Source organism: Epinephelus lanceolatus, chromosome 22, assembly GCF_041903045.1.
Source record: "Epinephelus lanceolatus isolate andai-2023 chromosome 22, ASM4190304v1, whole genome shotgun sequence".
NCBI lineage: Eukaryota > Metazoa > Chordata > Actinopteri > Perciformes > Serranidae > Epinephelus > Epinephelus lanceolatus.
Genome location: NC_135755.1, coordinates 4511735 through 4530064, shown reverse-complemented (window position 1 = coordinate 4530064; position 18330 = coordinate 4511735). Strand labels below are relative to the sequence as shown.

The window sequence follows — 18330 nt, the reverse complement described above, 5'->3', positions numbered from 1 at the left end:
ACATTTCAAGTATTGTGCTGCCACTCAGTGGCACCCTTTATTATAACAACTGAGATGGTTGTGTCACTGTTATATATACACAGTTACAGTTAAATAATGTTTTTTAATCATGTCAAGGAAACAAACAGAGATACAAGTAAATTGAACCCCAAAAGAGACCAGTTTCTACTATAGACCTTTTTACACAGAGCTGACATCCCTTTTTTATGCCTCCTTTGCATTTTTACACAGAAAAAACAACAGGTACCATTCTGCTCCAGTGTGTGATTTTAGACAGCATGCCAGCATTACACAATTAAGAGGCGTGACGGACATGACATGTAAAGGATTTAAACTTGTGCGGCAGCTGTATGCAGAGCCTAAGCTGTTATGAGGATTTATACTTGGGCGGTGGTGTGTCTGTGTCACTCTGCAGTTACACCTCCAAAACACGAGTCAGTAGCGGGGTTTCTGTGAAGTGCTGTAAAATTTTGTTTATTCAAAACACACATTAAACACATATTAAACATGGCTAAATAGTGTCATTTTCAAACACAAGTACACAAATCAGCTTCACTATAACTCGCAGCATTCACAGACAAACACTTGTCTTTATCTGGACACATTTTCCCCACAAATACAACATGCTAATGTTCTTAGCACAAGCCTATGGCATTTTACATTGTATAAATTAGCCTACTGGCTAGCAGACTTCTCTCTACTCATATGAAGCCAGGGACAACAGCTACATTTAACAAAGGTAACGGCACACAATTTGGCTCCATTACAGCTCACAAGGTTCACTGACAAAACACTAAACCCTTTTTCCAAATATGACATGCTTGTTAGCAGAAGCCTATGGCATTTTACATTGTACTATAAATTAGCCTGGTGATGAATGGAGATTTCCTCTGCTCATATGAAGCCAGGATAAATCATCTGTATGTGCCCCTGTATCAAAAGGACTGGCCCTAGCTAGTGTTATTTTTTTACATTACTGTTGAGTTATTTACTTACTAACTAATATGGTTGCAAATTGTCAATCTATTTTTGCTCACTTTTATTGCTAATCTTAAATAATATATCCTTTGCCATTTTGAATGTCATATGCATGTTGTTTTGTACAACTAACAATAAATTTGTGATGGTTCTAAGTTAGAACACCGAGTCAACAAAACTTAGGTACAGGTAAATAACGCAGTAGTTACATAAAGAAATAATGCTAACAGTGGGTCAAAGCAACCCATTGCCAAGCTGGGTTAGGCAGTTTGACTTTGGCATCAGTGGGTGAACATCCCATAAACCTTGAGTATTTTGGATTTTAAATGGACTGAGAAAAAACTAGACTACTGCACCTCCTCTTGACTCTGTTTTCAGGCTTTAGAAAATCTTGCCTGTGATGGGATACTTTGGCCCCCTGTCAGCAGCTGCAGTAGCAATATATCAGCCAGTGCAAACCACAGCTCAGAGGAAGTGCCAGTAGCTCTCCTTGACACTTACTTTAAGGGATTCTGCGCTGGCTGAATTTGAGCTGCTGCAGCCGCTGACCAAAGGTATTTTCATATGTCGTTTTTTTTTTTGTTTGTTTGTTTTTTCCCTTTTCCAGATTTCTGCCTACCCCGGCTTTAATTGGTGACCCAATGGTTTCCTACCCATAAGAACTGGTTAGAGTTTACCCAGTGTTGTGCCACTGTACTAACCCAAGGATTGACCAACATTTCTTTAAAAGTGTCCATGAGTGATTCCAGCTGAGGTAATGTCTGTCACCTTTTAGTGACAGTACACTACCAACTGGACAAAGCATTTACATTATGCCAGAAAGCTCCAGTGTGAGTGTAACTCTGGGGTATGTGGACCATCATGTATAGCAATTTACAACTTCATCACCACCATGCAGTTACAATGTCTGTAGGTGATAGCAGTGTAGCAGTGGCATTCAACAACAATCCAGTTTAGAAAATAATTACTAGTGTCTCAGATTTTATGTTGTGGCTCCTTTTTCTCATCTTGGTCTCAAAATTAATCCTTGTCTTCTGTGTTCTGGAGCTGCTGCTGTCAGTTGGGTTTCCGAAACTTGAATTTACAAAGGAGAGAGAGATAGGTGAAAACACCAAATATGGAAGCAATATCTAAAAATGTCTGTAAGTAAGTAAATTCAGAGGAAACCTTATTTCTGCCCTTATACAATGACAACTTACTTTATCTAAAAAGTTCCTGGTTCCTTCCACCTGGAAAAAAGCACATATTCAAGTAATTTCATAAAATGAATAAAATTCCTTAAACACACATATTGGCTGCGAAAAAATAAAAGCTTTGCTAAACAGAAGAGAGAAAGTGGAAGAGATGATGTTTGTATGGGTTGCCGCCAGGGACATTATTCAGAATTACCTCTCACACACACATGTGAAATGCTCTTATATACACAAACAACTGAAAAATTATTTGTTCACATACACTACTGAAATGCTCTCACACACACCAGTGAAATGCTTTTACATACACACCTGAAATAGTCTCACACAAACAACTGAAACGCTCTCATGCATACAAGTAGAATGCTCTTACATACACTACTGAAATGCTTTCACACATACTCGTGAAATACTCTCACACACACTACTGAAACACTCTCACACACTACTGAGAGCATTTCAGTTTATTATATGAGAGCATTTCAGTATGATGTGTGAGAGTGTTTCAGTATATTATATGAAAGCATTTTAGTATGATGTGTGAGAGCATTTCAGTGAAAATGGAAGGTGTTTCAGTAAAACCAGAAGGGCTCCCAGTTCGAATAAAATACGCAATTCATACAGGTGAACGGCTGCGGCGTTTTAGTAGTGTATGTAATAGCGTTTCAGTAGTGTGTAAGAGAGTTTCAGTAGTGTATGTAAGAGCGTTTCAGTAGTGTGTGTGAGAGAGCGTTTCAGTAGTGTATGTAAGAGTGTTTCAGTAGTGTGTGTGAGAGTGTTTCAGTAGTGTATGTAAGAGCGTTTCAGTAGTGTGTGTGTGAGAGCATTTCAGTAGTGTATGTAAGAGTGTTTCAGTAGTGTGTGAGAGAGCGTTTCAGTAGTGTATGTAAAAGCGTTAGTGTGTGTGAGAGTGTTTCAGTAGTGTGTGTGAGAGCATTTCAGTAGTGTATGTGAACAAATAATTTTTCAGTTGTTTGTGTGGGAGTGTTTAAGTAGTGTATGTAAGAGCATTTCACATGTGTGTGTGTGTGAGAGAGGTAATTCTGGATAATGTCTCTGGCGGCACCTCATAGATGGGTTTAAGATGAAGATACGAACCTTTGTTTCCTTGATCTCTTGGTGCAGGTCCTGCAGGTTGTTCTTCAACTTGTGCTTTTTCTCCTTCAGGTTCTGCAGTTAAAGGGATGGAAAAAGAGAAAATGAGACACAAGCCAAGGCATATGTTTACTGATTATGGTGTGTGGATGAACAAAGTAAAAAAAAATTGGTATTTGGTATGTCAAGAACCATTTGTATGGCTGTTAAATTTACATACAGCTGTTGCTAACTGATCTCTGATGGTTAAATAACTCATACAGTTGTTTTGTTTTCATTTGAAAAACACAACATTTGGGTCTCCTGCAGTATTAATTTCGTTAACAAAAACTATGGTGAAAATTTTTCATCAACAACCTTTTTTACATGATGAAAACAATACGACAACGAGCTATAAACAGATCTTGACAATGAAAACAACAAAATCTAGGTTTCATTTTCATTTTGGAGACATGACGATAATGTTAGTGGTGGACTATGGAACATCACCGTGAATGTAATTATCTTCAGATGCCTGATAAGCGACAGGCTGGTAAACTCTAGTAAATAGTCTGCACCAGGATGTTTCCGTTGGTGCGAGTTGTGAGCTGTAATTCAGCAGTAAATAATTAGCTGTGTGTGTCTGACTGTGGATGGTGAAGCTGCTGAATGGATTTGTGGAGTTTGTTAGTTGCAGCGGTGGCTGTTAGCAGCTAGCTCCGCTTGCAGCCAGTGGCAGCCGGACTTCACAGCTTTACCCTGCAGGACTCCACTCAGTCCGGACTGGAGAAGCTGTGTTGTGCTGTAGCTGTGCTGTAAGTAAACAGTCTAATTGCGTTTTAACCTCCAGACTAACATGTTGCAGATGAGGAAAGAATTCAGGCTTTAATCAAGTTATTTTTCTGCTTCTAGAAAGCTAATGGAAACAAAGCAATGTCTCGTTAAAAACAATCAGTTTTGTTCTTAGTTGGTCTCAAGCAGTGGTCTGAAGCTGGGCAGGTATCTCACCAATGTCATCCCCTCGTCCTCTAAGTGACAAAGTCTATGTCAAAACTATGTCACTTTAGTATATGAGGATATGATGAAGTATGGGGCTGCCAAAGTTAAACTTGGCTTCACTCTGCATGCCAAGAACAGTTTGTCAAGGCTTGTCATTTCATTGCAAGTACAAATAAGAACCTTATTCCTCTTAGCATCCAGCTGCTCCTTCAGGGTCTCCACTTCCCTCTCAGCTGCTTCCCTCCTTTGCTGCTCTTCCCTGAGCTGCTGTTTGGCATGCCACCACACAAACTGTGAGAAGAGAAAGAGTTATAGAGTTAAGTTCCTGCAATACACACGCTGACAAATATTACCAGCACAAAAAATCACTTTCCTTTCACTTTGTCCAGATTTTTTTGTTTGATTTGATACCTTATTATCATAAGCTAGTCTTGTTGTTTTATCCTCTTTGGAAACAAAACTCTTGCTTCGTCACATTAACTTATTAAACACTCACCAGCCACTTTATTAGGTACTCCTGTACCTGTCATTAGGGCAAATAGCTTAGCCAATCACGTGGCAACAGCTCAATGCATTTAGTCATGTAGACATGGTGAAGACGAGCTGCTGAAGTTCAAACTGAGCATCAGAATGATGAAGAAAGGTGATTTAAGTGACTTTGAATGTGGCATGGTTGTTGGTGCCAGACGGGCTGGTCTGAGTATTTACTGGGATTTTCAGCACAACCATCTCTAGGGTTTACAGAGGATGGTCCCAAAAAGAGAAAATATCCAGTGAGCCAAAATTGTCACAGTTCATCTCTGCCTCACCACTCTGCACCTGCCTGCTTCAATCTGCCAATCAGACACACCCCTCTCATCAAGCCAACTCCACTCCCCTGTGCTCCCTGCTCTGCTCTGCTCTGACTGCATTTAAGACCCAGCTCCACACTCATTCATTGCCAGATTGTTCTCGATGCTTGCACCGGACTCTCCAGCGTTCCTCTGCCTGATCTCCTGGTTTTGACTCTGCTTGCCTCCGACTATCCTGCCTCAACGATCTCCTGGAAATCATCTCAGCCTTCCGTCCCCGACCACGATCCTTGCCTGTCCCTTTCTGGATTCTGCCTGTCTGCTCCCTTGGCTATCCGGTGATTACCTGATTCAGCTCTACAGAGCGAGTGTTACTCCCGTCTCCTCTGTGGCTTCCTGTAGTTCTGTGACTCTGATTATTCCTTCATTGAGTGAGTACGAGACTGAGTTTCACGGACATTACTCACCAGTTTCCTGGTTTGGTTCGGCTGAGCCTAACCTCCAATCCCCACTAGAGACTGTTAAAGGCCAGTGGCCAGAAGACAGACTGTTTTGCCTACTGCCATTGTTTCCTGGACGTGTGCTAATAAAGTTTGTTACCAACGATACCTGCCTGTCTTTGTGCTGCTATTGGGTCCAAACCAAACCCTTTACAAAAATGCCTTGTTGATGCCAGAGGTCAGAGGAGAATGGCCAGACTGGTTCAAGATGATACAAAGGCAACAGGAAGTCAAATATGCACTGGTTCCAACCAAGGTGTGCAGAAGACCATCTCTGAAGCAACAACACCTTGTCCAACCTTGAAGCAGATGGGCTACAGCAGCAGAAGACCACACCAGGTGCCACTCCTGTCAGCTAAGAACAGGAAACTGAGGCTACAATTCACACGGGTTTTCTCACCAAAACTGGACAATAGAAGATTGGAAAAACCACATTCAGATGGAAGCATGGATCCATCCTGCCTTGTATCAACGCTTCAGGCTGCTGCTGCTGGTGTAATGGTGTGGGGGAGATTTTCTTAGTACCAACTGAGCATGGTTTAAACACCACAGCCTACCTGAGTATTGTTGCTGAGCGTGTCCATCCCTTTATGACCACAGTGTACCCATCTTCTGATGGCTACTTCCAGCAGGATAACGCACCATGTCACAAAGCTCACATCATCTCAAACATGACAATGAGTTCACTGTACTCCAATGGCCTCCACAGTCACCAGATCTCAGTCCAATAGAGCACCTTTGGGATGTGCTGGAACGGGAGATTCTCATCATGGATGTGCAGCCGACAAATCTGCAGCAACTGTGCGATGTCATCATGTCAATATGGACCGTCATCTCTGAGGAATGTTTCCAGCACCTTGTTGAGTCTATGACACCAAGAATTTACAAGGGGGTCCAACCTGGCAGTAGCAAGGTGTACCTAATAAAGTGGCTGGTGAGCTCTTGCTCAGATCAGACTTTACTTTCTCTTCTTCCATGAGCTGCTATTGTTTCTCTCTATCTCTACTGGAAATGAATGTCCTCTTTCTTAACTTGCCTTTTTAGGTGTTTCTTTTCTGTCTCCCTTTTCCAAAGTGTCGAAGAGCGTCTCTATCTCCGTTAATGTTTCAGAAAGAGGTTTGTTGGATTGGTTCTTCTTCTTTTCTCCTCCCTCAATTTTATCTGCCTATTTTTTCTCACTCTCTGTGTAAAAACTTAAAGCATGGAAGTTACTGCAAGTAGGACGTTGAGCTTTCAGAAGGTACGGCAGAATGTGAGGCATTGCAGTCTAATTACATTGCTCTTTCACCACCAATAAAATACCAAAATACTGTAAAACTTCGATTAAAAGTTTAGTTCCGATAAAACACCCAATCCCTTTTCCTAGCCTGGTGTGACTTCACATTTTGACAAACAAAAGCCTGTCTCAATTAGAGGCCTGGTCTGGTTGCCAAGCAGTTCTGTGTTATAGAAGTTCTTTGGATGTACAAAAGTGGGTTTTGGGCTTCCTACTTGAGCTAATGTTAGATAGCTCGCACATAAAAATGTTAAAACTTTTGTGAGTATGGAGATGCTGCACATGGTCAGCTCAGATAGATTCTCCACAGTAACATCCTTTAGTTCATGTTACTGAAACCATGAGCACCAGAGACAACTGTATCGTAATTCATTCAGATTTACTGGCATTAAGAAAAAGAAGTGGTGACTCCCTTCTTCTGAAGCTGTCAAGTTTTACAGTATGTAAACCAATGAAATGTAATTTAAAAAATACAATTTTAATATAACTGTTATATACAAGGAGCTTTTTACTTACCTTTTTTATGTTGTCTCCACTTGAACACAACAAAGACAACTGCGGCAATAGATAAGAGGGAAACAGCAGGACATGATGGGACCATGAAGAAATCAGCTGAAATCATAAAAAACTCTGTTATTCAGGCATTGTATACGTCTTCAAACCATGGACACATTATGTTTGTATGTTTTCTACGAATAAGTGTCTCTTAAGTGACGTAGTTCCGATTACATGTGTGACCTGACTTTGACATAAGGAGGTGGGGAGGGGGGGTTGGTCGATGGCGTGATACCTTGGCGAGACACCTGCCAAGCTGTAGATCACTATTCAGAACCAACAAATGGCAAAACTAGTTTTTCATTAGCGACACATCAAGGCATGTCCAGCTGCATTTGTGTCATCAAACCTGGGGAATTTTTTAGCGCCACATATATTAATCAGAAAAGTGAGCTCTCAACTAAGCAAATCCAAAAATGCTTTATTAATTTAAATATAGCATGTGATTATTTGATCACTTGTAATTTGTAATATGGTATTAGGTTATAACTGTTAGTTCCTGTCTACATAGAGTCACCTAGATTATTTAGAATTGTTATTTATTAGCAGTAACCCTAAAAAAAATACAGGAAAAGTAATAATCTAATAGTTTTTGGGAATGTAGTAATGTCTGGGACAAAATTACTAACATAAACCTTCAATCAGTTTTCATTATGTTGTTTAAATGCTTTGAGCAGATCTTTGTAGCATCCATGTTGTTTCCACATAAAAACGAAAAGCTCATGAATACACCAAAATTGTAATAACTCAGGAAATGGGACTATCCGAGATACACGTGAATGAACCTGGTCAGGGAATTAACAAAAACATGAAATTGTGTTGACATGCCTTCAGTTAATTATGCAACCACACTCGACTGCTATATGCGTCACCCTAGATAATGTTTCTACCTGGAATCTGGATGTGTGTCTCTCTGGTCTGGTTGATGTTCCTCTGTTGGACTCTACAGGTGAAGCTGTTGCTGTGTCTCTTCTCCACAGTCACTCTGCTGCTGACAGTATAGAGGTCATCAGGACCTCTGACTGTCTCTGTAGGTCCAGCAGAGAGGAGCTTTCCCTCACCGTCCAGCCACAACACCTCAGGCTCTGGATACCAGCCTGCAGACTCACACTGTAACACCACTCCCCCCTTGTCTCTGTCGATCCCTGCTAAACTGATGACAGGTGAGGAGATGGCACCCGGTGATGACAGAGACCACACATGATTTTGCATACCTGCTTCAGGGTAGATCACCGTTGCAGAACAGACAATCTAGATCCTTCTGCCAAATGAGCATCAATGTTCCCGTCCTATTCCAATCAAAGCATTTGTATTTTCCTGTTTTAGAGGGTTTCACTCTGAATATTTTAAGTCAGACATTTCCGGTTTGATCTGATCCCCAAACAGAACCATGCAGTTTTTATTTGAATTCGCTAATGCAAAATAAGGTGTCCCTTCTGGCGAACATGGATGTACCTTTGGACTAGAACAAGTCTGGTCCACTCTACTGTCATGGCGTTGGTCGCAGGTTGAAAACGACATGGTAGAACGACATCACCGCCCGCCAAGGCTATGATTGGTTGAGGTGAACAAATCAGCTGAGACCGCTCTGCAAAAGGCTAAACAACAGAGTGATGACTGTTTTTCTAGCTGACTGTTTTTTTACTCTACAAAGTAGTATGTGGTTTGCACTGATTTGTCTTTAACATTGTGTGGTTTCTCAATGACCTTTGCATTATGTTTAGTTTTATTTATTTTGAATGACTAAACAGTAAGACACAAAAGCTTATATTATGCAAGTATATTAATCTATAGTGTGTCTGTTTACCTGTGTTAAGGGGGAGACTGTGGAGCACAAACAGCCAGATGCCAAAGCAGCTGCACGGACTCATTTTCTTCTGTGGACCAATGTGGAGTACTAACAGGCTGGTGAGAAACATCATCAATTTAAGATTAAATTAATTCTGCACGTCACAAAGTAACGCTGCAGAGCAGCTTCACATGTTTTCCATTTCCTTGTCAGTTTTTGTATCACTGGCTTTTAAAGTTAAAAAGTAAAAATATAAAAGACCAAAAATATCTTTTAAACAATTTTTCAAAGTTACAGCCAAGAGGCCACACCTAATCCTAATGGTTATTTTTGCATTTCCAATCAAAAGTTGGGGATGAAACCAACAGAACCGCTCAGTTCCGTCCTATGTTTTCGTCACCCCTCTGGAGCTAGAAACACTGCAGTCTGTTTATTCATCCAGAGAGAATCATGACTCTTGCTCTTCATAGACTCAAAGTTCACACAATTCTGAATACTAGTCACCTGTGGAAAGTCCTGTGTCTTGTGACTCATCCACCAATCCAACAGCTGTATTTTCTTCTGTCAGTGGAATTGTCAAGTCAGCAGCGTGGTTAGTTTGCATAAGTGTCACAAACGTTGGGACAGAGTGTCTTTCATGAATTGTCTTCTGTGACTTTTTCTGGTTCTTTTCACTGTACATGGGCGACTAAACTAGTCGACCCCTCTTGTGATTAAGCCATGTAGATGCCCCACAAACAGCCTTTGTTGTGGTGGTAGCAGATGACATCACATTGTTGATGATCTTATGTATCATGAACAACAAAATGCCATAAAAGGCTATAATTATGTGATTCTTATATAGAAAAGGTGACAGCTACCATGATCAAACTGCTCTGTTTGCTCTCACTTGCACAGATATTAACTCACTTCCCAATGTAACTGTTAATAAAATCAAAAGAAGTATCTCATTTCTCCCCTGATTAGACAGAGCTGTGACACCGTATCAGCTGCTGATTAAATGGCAACAAAGATTGGTGGTATTTAACATTATAAGCAAAAATATTAGGTAGTACTAATATCAATATTTCTCCCAACAATTTTGTAGCAATTCCTTTGTATTTGTGATTGAGAAGTCAGTTCATGTTTACTTACTTGAAAAGAAAGATGTCTCTGCTGTCCTAACAGCAATGTAATTGACCTTTGGACTGGTGTTATTTTATTGAACACACCATGAACTTACAATATATGGTTAATAATTTACACACACATACAACTAGCACTTGTATAGTAGCCTACAAAGAATATAAATGCTGTATTGTAAAAATACCTGATGGCGGTGACAGCTTTGTTTTTATTGTTTCTGTTAAGACTGCTGTTCTCAAACTAAAAACAAACTTTATTTTTGCTTTTCAAAGAGGTAAACATCTAAATCCATAGAAACACAAACACACTGATTCTTTATAGCTCTATGCTGCCCTCTTAAGGATCAGTTTTGCTCGTGGCAACTTATAGCCAGGCCTCATCAAGTACAGTATTGTGTATGTTTATGGTCTTATGAAAAACATAATTGAATTTAAAAAGAAAAAAAATCAGAATATGCTATCATGTCAATCTTATTGTTTCTGTTGAATCTGTGTCAGATAAATTTGATAAAAAAATATATATATATATAGAAAAAAAACAGAAATATAATCAATGGCAATCCACCTGATAGTCATGTAGACATGTCACTAATAATCACAAATGTTGTCCTCATGGTGGTACTGGAGGAAAAGTCATCGGGATTTATCCTCTGGTAACCATGAATGTCTGCACTTCATTTCAGTTTAGTCCTCTCAGTACTTTTAGAGATATTTCATTCTGGACCAAAATGGTAGGGTTGGGTTGAACCAAGATAATACTCATAAAGGTAAGTCATGTAAAACTTTATTTGCAGAACACATTTACAAACAACTGCAATTGACCAAAGAGCTGAACAGGCATGAAATACCAAAACAGATAAATACAAAAGCAAACAAAAATCAGAACAATAGAAAATAAGAAACATAAAAGAGAAAAAATTGCAGCACAACAGATGATGAAGTCAGTGAAGGTGTCGGGCTCAAATCAATCATATGCCAATGAGAAGAGGTGGGCCTTCAGCGGCAGAGTGTCTGTACTCTCAGCAGTTTTATACCAATTGGTAAGCTGTTTCAGAGTTTAGGGCGAGCCACTGCGAAGGCTTGGTTACCAGTGTTTTTGTGTCTACTGCTCGGAGCATCTGATCGGTTGACCTTAGTGTTCTAACTTGAGCATTAAGATACAGTAGTTCTGCTGGATAAGATCAGACCAGACCTTAAGAACAAGTAATAAACTCTTAAAATCAATCCTAAAACAGACAGGGAGCCAGTGGAGGGAGGCCAGTACTGGTGTTACGTGGTCCTATTTTCTTTTAATAGTTATAAGACGAGCAGTAGTGTGTGCTAACTGCAGATGACAAAGTGGCGACTGATCTACACCCACATACAAAGAATTGCAATAGTCTAGCTGAGAGGTAATAAAAGAATGAATAACTAGTCTAGAAAAACTAGACATCATGGCAAGGTTGTTCAAATGTTGTAATCCAGACAAAAATGATTTGGTTTTGGTAATACTTTTTGTTTTTCTTCCATGGATCACGTAATCCAACTCACTTTTGTCCCGGTTGTTCAAAAAAAACTGGATAGGATCACTCTCGGATTACCAGGACTTAAAGATCCTTAATTAATTATATTGTGTTTGATATTAACAGCTATTTCATTGAATATTCAATTAGCAATAAATTCATTATTTTATCCACAGCCGTGTTTGCCTCACCCACTTTGTAATGATACAGATGCAATAATTCAAGTTGAACATATTGAAGCATTTCTCTAGTATTCATGACATGGGGTAAATTATTCATTTTTATTTCAACATTCAAAAGAAATGTTACACATTTTCTGCACTGTTTGTCTTTATGCCTTTACACGACTGGGTCTAACTTGTAACTGAGGAAGAAACTAAAAAATGACCAGCAGATGGCAGCAAACAATAAGAACATATGCATAGATTTAAGTTTTTAATGATTTCATTTTTATCTACTGTCATCACCCTTAACGTTCTTAATTCATATCCTTCTTTTAAATTAATGTCTTGACTTTAATGAATAAAAAACTCAAGTTCTTTTTCATTTTCTCCCTGTAATCCAGTCTGAATCCAGCCTTCTGCTGGGATCAGGGTAATCCTGATATTCTGGATCAGAGTAATCCTTATCCTATTCAAATGTTTTGAGCAACACAAACTGGAGGTTTGACCCATATAAAAAACTGGATTGAATTACCTGATCTTATCTGATCACAAAATCCTGTTTTTCCTTTGAAAGGTCGGAATAATCCTGCCAGAGTTCTTTTACACAACAGGGCCCTGAGGTGTTAAAAATTGTTAAGATCATTGCCGGGGTTTAAAGAGACAAGCATTGACTACTGGAAGAAAATTAAGAAACAAAGAGTGGCCTCCTATACCCGCACTACTTTTACATATGCTCCTGACAGTCAGTCATACATCACATGGCCATTAGAGGTCCCTGTCAGGTAAATGTAAATTTACCATGGGCTTTTAATGAACAAATGACCAATCTAGTCCTTCTTCTGGTGATGAAAGGCTCCCTTCCGTTAAAGAAATGCTCAGTCAGAAATGCTATTTTACAGCTCATCCTGTCACTGTTTTATAATCCATCAGAAAAACTTACTGCAGCGGTTTAAGATCTATAAAGAGATGAACGAATCCTCTTTTGTGTTTATGTTTCGTAATGGTTTGACTGGAATTTTATTTCAGGTTCTTCTCTCTGATCTTCTATCTCCTCCAGTTGCTTTTTGATTTGCTCCCTGAGATTATCTAACACTTTCTTCTTCTCTGTAACCATGGTTACACCACAAAATATTGACCTTAAAAATACGTCTGTTTCCTGGTTACGTTTCTCAAGTTCTTTCTTTGCTGTTTCAAGATTTGTATTCTTATATAGGCACTGTTTTTCAACCCGTTTCTCTTCTGAGTCATTTTTATCATTATTTACTCCTTTCTGTTTAATTTTCTCTACCTCTGACATAATCTCATCCCTTTGCATCTCTATATCATGCAGTTGTAATGCCAGGTGATGCATCTGGTCATACAGATTATTTTTGTGATCCACTAAGAATTTATGCAGCCCTTCGACATCTTTGCATTCTTCTTCAACTTCCTTTAATTTTACATCGAGCTTTTCCTGATCCAAATCCTTGACTGTCATGCTCTCAGCCATGACTGGAAGTGTTTCTCTTTTCTCCACATTAAGCGATTGAAGTTCTGTGTCGTTACGTAAAGTTGATGTTGTTGCTTTTGTTTTTTTTCTCATAAAGTTGTTGCCTGTTGTCAAACAAAAACAGAAAGTGTAAAATTGAGGAGTACAGACAGATAGTGATGGCCAAATGAGGCCTCATGAACCACTGTCTTTATTTTCTGAAGCCACTAGATGGCATTGTCTGTTCAACAAAGGTTTGAAAGCACATTTCACTGCCATTCCTTCAGCCTTTATCTTTAAACCAAGATCGCCATCTGGTCAGGAAATTAAGAAAAGTGTTTCATGAGGCTTCATTTGGCCATCACTACAGACAGAGTATGCTAATGAATTACACTTACTATTTTGTTTCTGTCTCCATTTCCATACAACAAAGACAAGTGCAAGAATAACCATGGAGACCACAGCCAAGCCGATGGCGACAGGAGCAGCAGAACTACACACAGCATTGAAGACATCATCTGTAATGATAAAACAAAGGAAATCAACAACTCAACAACAGATATTTGACACTAAAACAGTGAGCATATGAATACAGAACTCATTATCTACCTGGAACCTGGATGTGTGTCTCTCTGGTCTGGTTGATGTTCCTCTGTTGGACTCTACAGGTGAAGCTGTTGCTGTGTCTCTTCTCCACAGTCACTCTGCTGCTGACAGTATAGAGGTCATCAGGACCTCTGACTGTCTCTGTAGGTCCAGCAGAGAGGAGCTTTCCCTCACCGTCCAGCCACAACACCTCAGGCTCTGGATACCAGCCTGCAGACTCACACTGTAACACTGCTCCTCTGAGGTCATTGTCAGTCCTCATAAAGCTAACAGTGAGTGAGGAGACTGCACCTGATGAGAGAGGAAAACTGCACATAATAGTTGGAACTAAAAAGTCTTGATTGAAATTATTGGAAATACCAACGATTTGTCACCTCAAGTCATCAAATATCACCACTTTGTCAATGGATTTTCATGTCTGCATATAACCTGCTCAATATCTATCAATGTCTGCTGCTGATTTTCTCAGACAGGACGTCAACAAAATCACGTGGTTAAGTTTAGGCAAGAAAAGGACATGGCAACCAGCAACCAAACATCAACAAAAATGTGTGGTTAGGTCTAGAAAAAACATCATAGTTTGGCTCTACCTTCATACCGGAAGCAAACACTGGCTTCCCGGGTGAAAGTCCGGGGTTTGTAGGACCTATCCACCACCCCTGCTGCCCATGCTATACAGACTTTTCAGCTCCTTATATTACATTGTTACTGACAGCGCTTTTGACCATCCAGCAGTGTATCATACCAACACAACCAGTGCCATCTGGCTGTCTTATGAAATGACACCACGCATCTGCATATCATACTGCCACGATAGGTGCTGTCTGGCCTACTGGCGGTGTATCATACTGCTGCAATAGGTTACTTTGGCAATCCTATCTGACACCAAACTCACTGACAAAGCTGCAGTATTTGACGACTTCAGAATGAGAACAGGGTGGAAATTCAAACCAGCTTGTATAATCCAGGCAGGAAAAGTTAAAAACAAATGCTGTCTCATTCCTGAACAGCTACCAATCAACTGCTCTTCAACAAGTCAGATCTCACTTTCCTGCTGTAGATAAATGTGTTTCCACTGATTAACTGTCACATTGTGGTTCGGCCCTATAAAGCCAAAATAATTTATTCACTCACCAACAACAAGCTCAACAGTAGATTCTCTGCTCAGTGTGGGAATAAAGCACCTGTATTTCCCCTTATCAGAGATTTTTACTTTGCAGAGTTTCAGTGAAATGTCTCCATGTTTCAGTTTGGTGATGGACACTGATGTTCTCCCTACATAGGACTGATGTTTTTTCATCTCTAGTTCCACACCGTCACGCCACACATAAACAAATCTAGGATTCAGGTCAGGTCTCGTCCACTCCACAGTCATGTCAGTGACATTAACAGCAGGTTCCAGATGGCATGGTAACATGATGTCTTGACCGGCTGTTGCCACAATTGGCTGTGAAGGACTGACCATCTGAGACTGACCTGAAAGGGGAATAAAAATGTTCAAACACAGATTGATATATTTGATGTCTTTATAATCAGGCTCAACAGCCAGAAAATGTGTCAAGGTTCAGAGGATTAAGAAAATAGGTGGCTTTATCGATTTAAAGTGTATGCGATAGGAAATGAATGTGCCAGGCAATATTTTAATGGAGTTGAGTTTATTGTCTGTAGCTAAAATGTTAAGTTGGATGTCATCTGCATGTAATGACACATAAAGAAACACAATACACAATCAAACCAGAGCTGTGGATGGTGTGTCACAGCAGAGAAAAAAAAATAGGTCCCAGAATCGAACCCTGTGGTATCCCGCATTTCACCAGACAACATAGATTCACATCTGAATATAAAATTTAGTTTTACACTTGGATTATTCATCATTCATCATGAAGACACAAACACAATTCCACATAAATGATCATATTGCTCTGCAACTGCTGGATGTCTAAATGAGAAACTGATTGCTATTGAGTTCATGATATAAACTTATGAGAGGATGATCTTTTAATGTTGTGTTCACAACATTCACAATATTACAAGTCAAATTTCCAACAGGCACAAATAAAAATATTTATCTATCTACAACAGCCGTGCCATCTAGTGTGCCCATGGAAAACACTCTCCATCTTGGGCAGTCTTCTGCTGACTCAGAGGAGAAAGGGATTGTCTAACAGACAGTTTGAGAGACTCCTCCTCATGAGATATAGTGAATTTACTAACCTACTATAAAGCCATGGTTTCGTGGGCAAGCGATTCAAGTGAATTTGTGTTTGGCCCATTAAATGTATTGTTTTGTTTTGTTTTCATTTTAAGTCTGTCATAGTTTATAGTGATGTCTTTACCTCTGCAAGGACATGTTAGGAAGAGGACAGCAGCAGTGAAATGGTAAATCATTGTGCAGATGGCATTGAGTCGAGGTTTAGAGGGCCATCCATCCATCATGAGAGGCATCCTAGAGTTTTGAAAGTTAAAATTTTAATTTTAATTTATGCATCAGATTTGAGGCACCCTGATATCACTTAAACACGATACTCAGATTGACTGGATTTCATTAATTTGGGTTAGTTTAAGCCACACCACAAGTCTTGTGGTGTCAGTCACATGATCATATGACACATATATTCTGTCTTAGAGCTATCAATAGTGAGTTTTAGTCTCAGTCTTTATTCACTAATATGAAGGGCAGGTATCTAACTTTAAAATAAGACATTTAGAGCACTGTTGGTTTTGCATTAATCATATATATATATATATTTTTAAGCCTACCTTTTAGCAGTTCAGGCAGTAACCTCCTTGTTGTCAGTGAAGTAGTGTCATGTTCAAAGTCCTCTAAAATCACATGTGCTCTAGTAAACTGTAATCTGTTAATCTTTAATGAGCAGCACTCTGTGTGTATTGTTAGCTACTGTAACTATACATTTCATCAGCCAGAAACATACAGTACTAACTGAAGTTAAGGGCACTGCATGACATTTTCTTCACTTGAAGCACACTCTAAAGGGCACTGCATTGTGTTTTCCTCACTTAAAGTGCTCACTAGAGGGCACTGCATGACATTTTCTTCACTCAAAGAGCACTGCAGAGCAGTAGTTACCAACTGGTGGGTAGCGGTCCAAAAGTGGGGCGCCGGTCCCTTCCAAATGGACCACATGTGAGTAGCAAACATGTCACATTTGTCAAAAACACACTTTATTTTAAAGTACAGTTCATTTCTGGCACAGAGCTTTTATTTGGAAGTGTTGTTTCCTGCTGTGCAGTGAGTGATTAACAGAGAGCTACTTGACAGAGACAGCACACTAGTTCAACATCATGGCCAAATATAAGTATGATACTGAATGTATTAAATTGTGTGGACCCTGAATTAATGACTAAGGAGAAATTTGGACACTGTTTCCGGACCAGTTGGGAACCACTGCACTAGAGGGCACTGCATCAAGTTTCTTTACTTGAAGGGCACTTTAAAGGGCACTTCATCATTTGAAGGGCAGCCTAGAGGACACTTTATGATGTTTTATCTACCACTGGGGCATCGAGGGGGCACTTATGCAATGTTACCCTCACATTTTTTGAACATGTTGACGGAGAGGGGGGCTGTCACCCTGTCTCTGACCAAGACATTTATGGTTTAAAGAAAATGTCTTGACAGTTATTGGTTAGATTGCCAGGATGTTAGACAGTATGCTAGAACACTCGATGAAATAGTGGTAAAAGGCTCTGAGCAGCTCTGCAGACAGGTTGTTCTTTTTCAGTGTCTCTAAGAAGTAGAACCGCTGTTGAGCCTTTTTAACCAGGACAGAGGAGTTGATCATCCATGTGAGGTCCTCACTGATGTAAGTCCCCAGAAACTTAAAGCTGGTGACCCTGTCCACTTCCTGTCTGCTGATTGTTAGGGAAGAATGGTCCTCACAGTGTCTCCTGAAGTCAATAATGACGTCTTTTGTCTCTGGGGAGGATATATTTTACAAAACTGTGAACATATATTCATGACTCCCAGATGATGAGTCTTAATGACTTGAATAACACCCTGACCTCCCTGTACCAGCACCATGAGGTTAACATTTCTGCTTTACTACAGGCAGTCCCACCAGCCTCAGCTGCACTTTGAATTAAATGCCAATTAGCACGTGCTAGCATGCTAACATGCTGAACTAAGATGGTGAATACAGTTAAAATTATGCCCCCTTTTGCACTTTTGTGCCTATATATGTCTTACTAAACTGCTAGTGTGGGTGGAAACTCTTCTGCAAGCCTCGGTGACACTGAAAAAAGTAGTATTAGTTATTTTAGTTTTGTATATATAAGTCTTTGTTCTTTGGC

At 39.8% G+C, this 18330-nt stretch overlaps 1 protein-coding gene and 2 long non-coding RNA genes across 7 annotated transcripts; 1 reads left to right on the top strand and 2 right to left on the bottom strand.

Annotated features, from left to right (window-relative positions):
* On the bottom strand, positions 1–17012 carry LOC117245742 (butyrophilin subfamily 3 member A2-like). 5 transcript variants are annotated; one of them, XR_013488468.1, is made up of 10 exons: positions 16780–17012; positions 16356–16465; positions 15154–15495; positions 14023–14310; positions 7328–7423; positions 6093–6717; positions 4425–4535; positions 3270–3341; positions 2178–2207; positions 183–2052 (listed from the first exon to the last, which is right to left on the bottom strand). XR_013488468.1 is itself a non-coding variant. In XM_078163891.1 (6 exons), exons 2-6 carry the CDS (start codon positions 16462–16464, stop codon positions 12934–12936), a joined length of 1464 nt encoding a protein of 487 aa, XP_078020017.1. In that variant the 5' UTR covers position 16465; positions 16780–17011; the 3' UTR covers positions 11048–12933. The 5 variants fall into 5 exon arrangements, 2 of the variants coding, with proteins under 2 accessions (XP_078020018.1, XP_078020017.1); XR_013488469.1 differs by having other exon boundaries at positions 6572–6717; XR_013488467.1 differs by lacking the exon at positions 6093–6717 and having other exon boundaries at positions 16780–17010.
* On the top strand, positions 8278–13983 carry LOC144459657 (uncharacterized). Its single transcript, XR_013488498.1, has 3 exons — positions 8278–8529; positions 9184–9274; positions 13847–13983. It is a non-coding gene; the product is annotated as an uncharacterized LOC144459657 (long non-coding RNA).
* Positions 8382–10337, bottom strand: LOC144459649 (uncharacterized). Its single transcript, XR_013488488.1, has 3 exons — positions 10290–10337; positions 9174–9271; positions 8382–8519 (listed from the first exon to the last, which is right to left on the bottom strand). It is a non-coding gene; the product is annotated as an uncharacterized LOC144459649 (long non-coding RNA).
* Positions 17013–18330: the final 1318 nt, after the last annotated feature.

What these genes read in the sequence shown, in the direction of transcription:
- LOC117245742 (XM_078163891.1), bottom strand. Translation starts at nt 16,464, where the DNA reads ATGCCTCTCATGATGGATGGATGGCCCTCTAAACCTCGACTCAATGCC. An exon ending in CCTAACATGTCCTTGCAGAG is followed by an intron (nt 15,496 to 16,355) that starts GTAAAGACATCA and finishes TTCCCCTTTCAG; the next exon opens with GTCAGTCTCAGATGGTCAGT. An exon ending in TACTGTTGAGCTTGTTGTTG is followed by an intron (nt 14,311 to 15,153) that starts GTGAGTGAATAA and finishes CTCTCTCATCAG; the next exon opens with GTGCAGTCTCCTCACTCACT.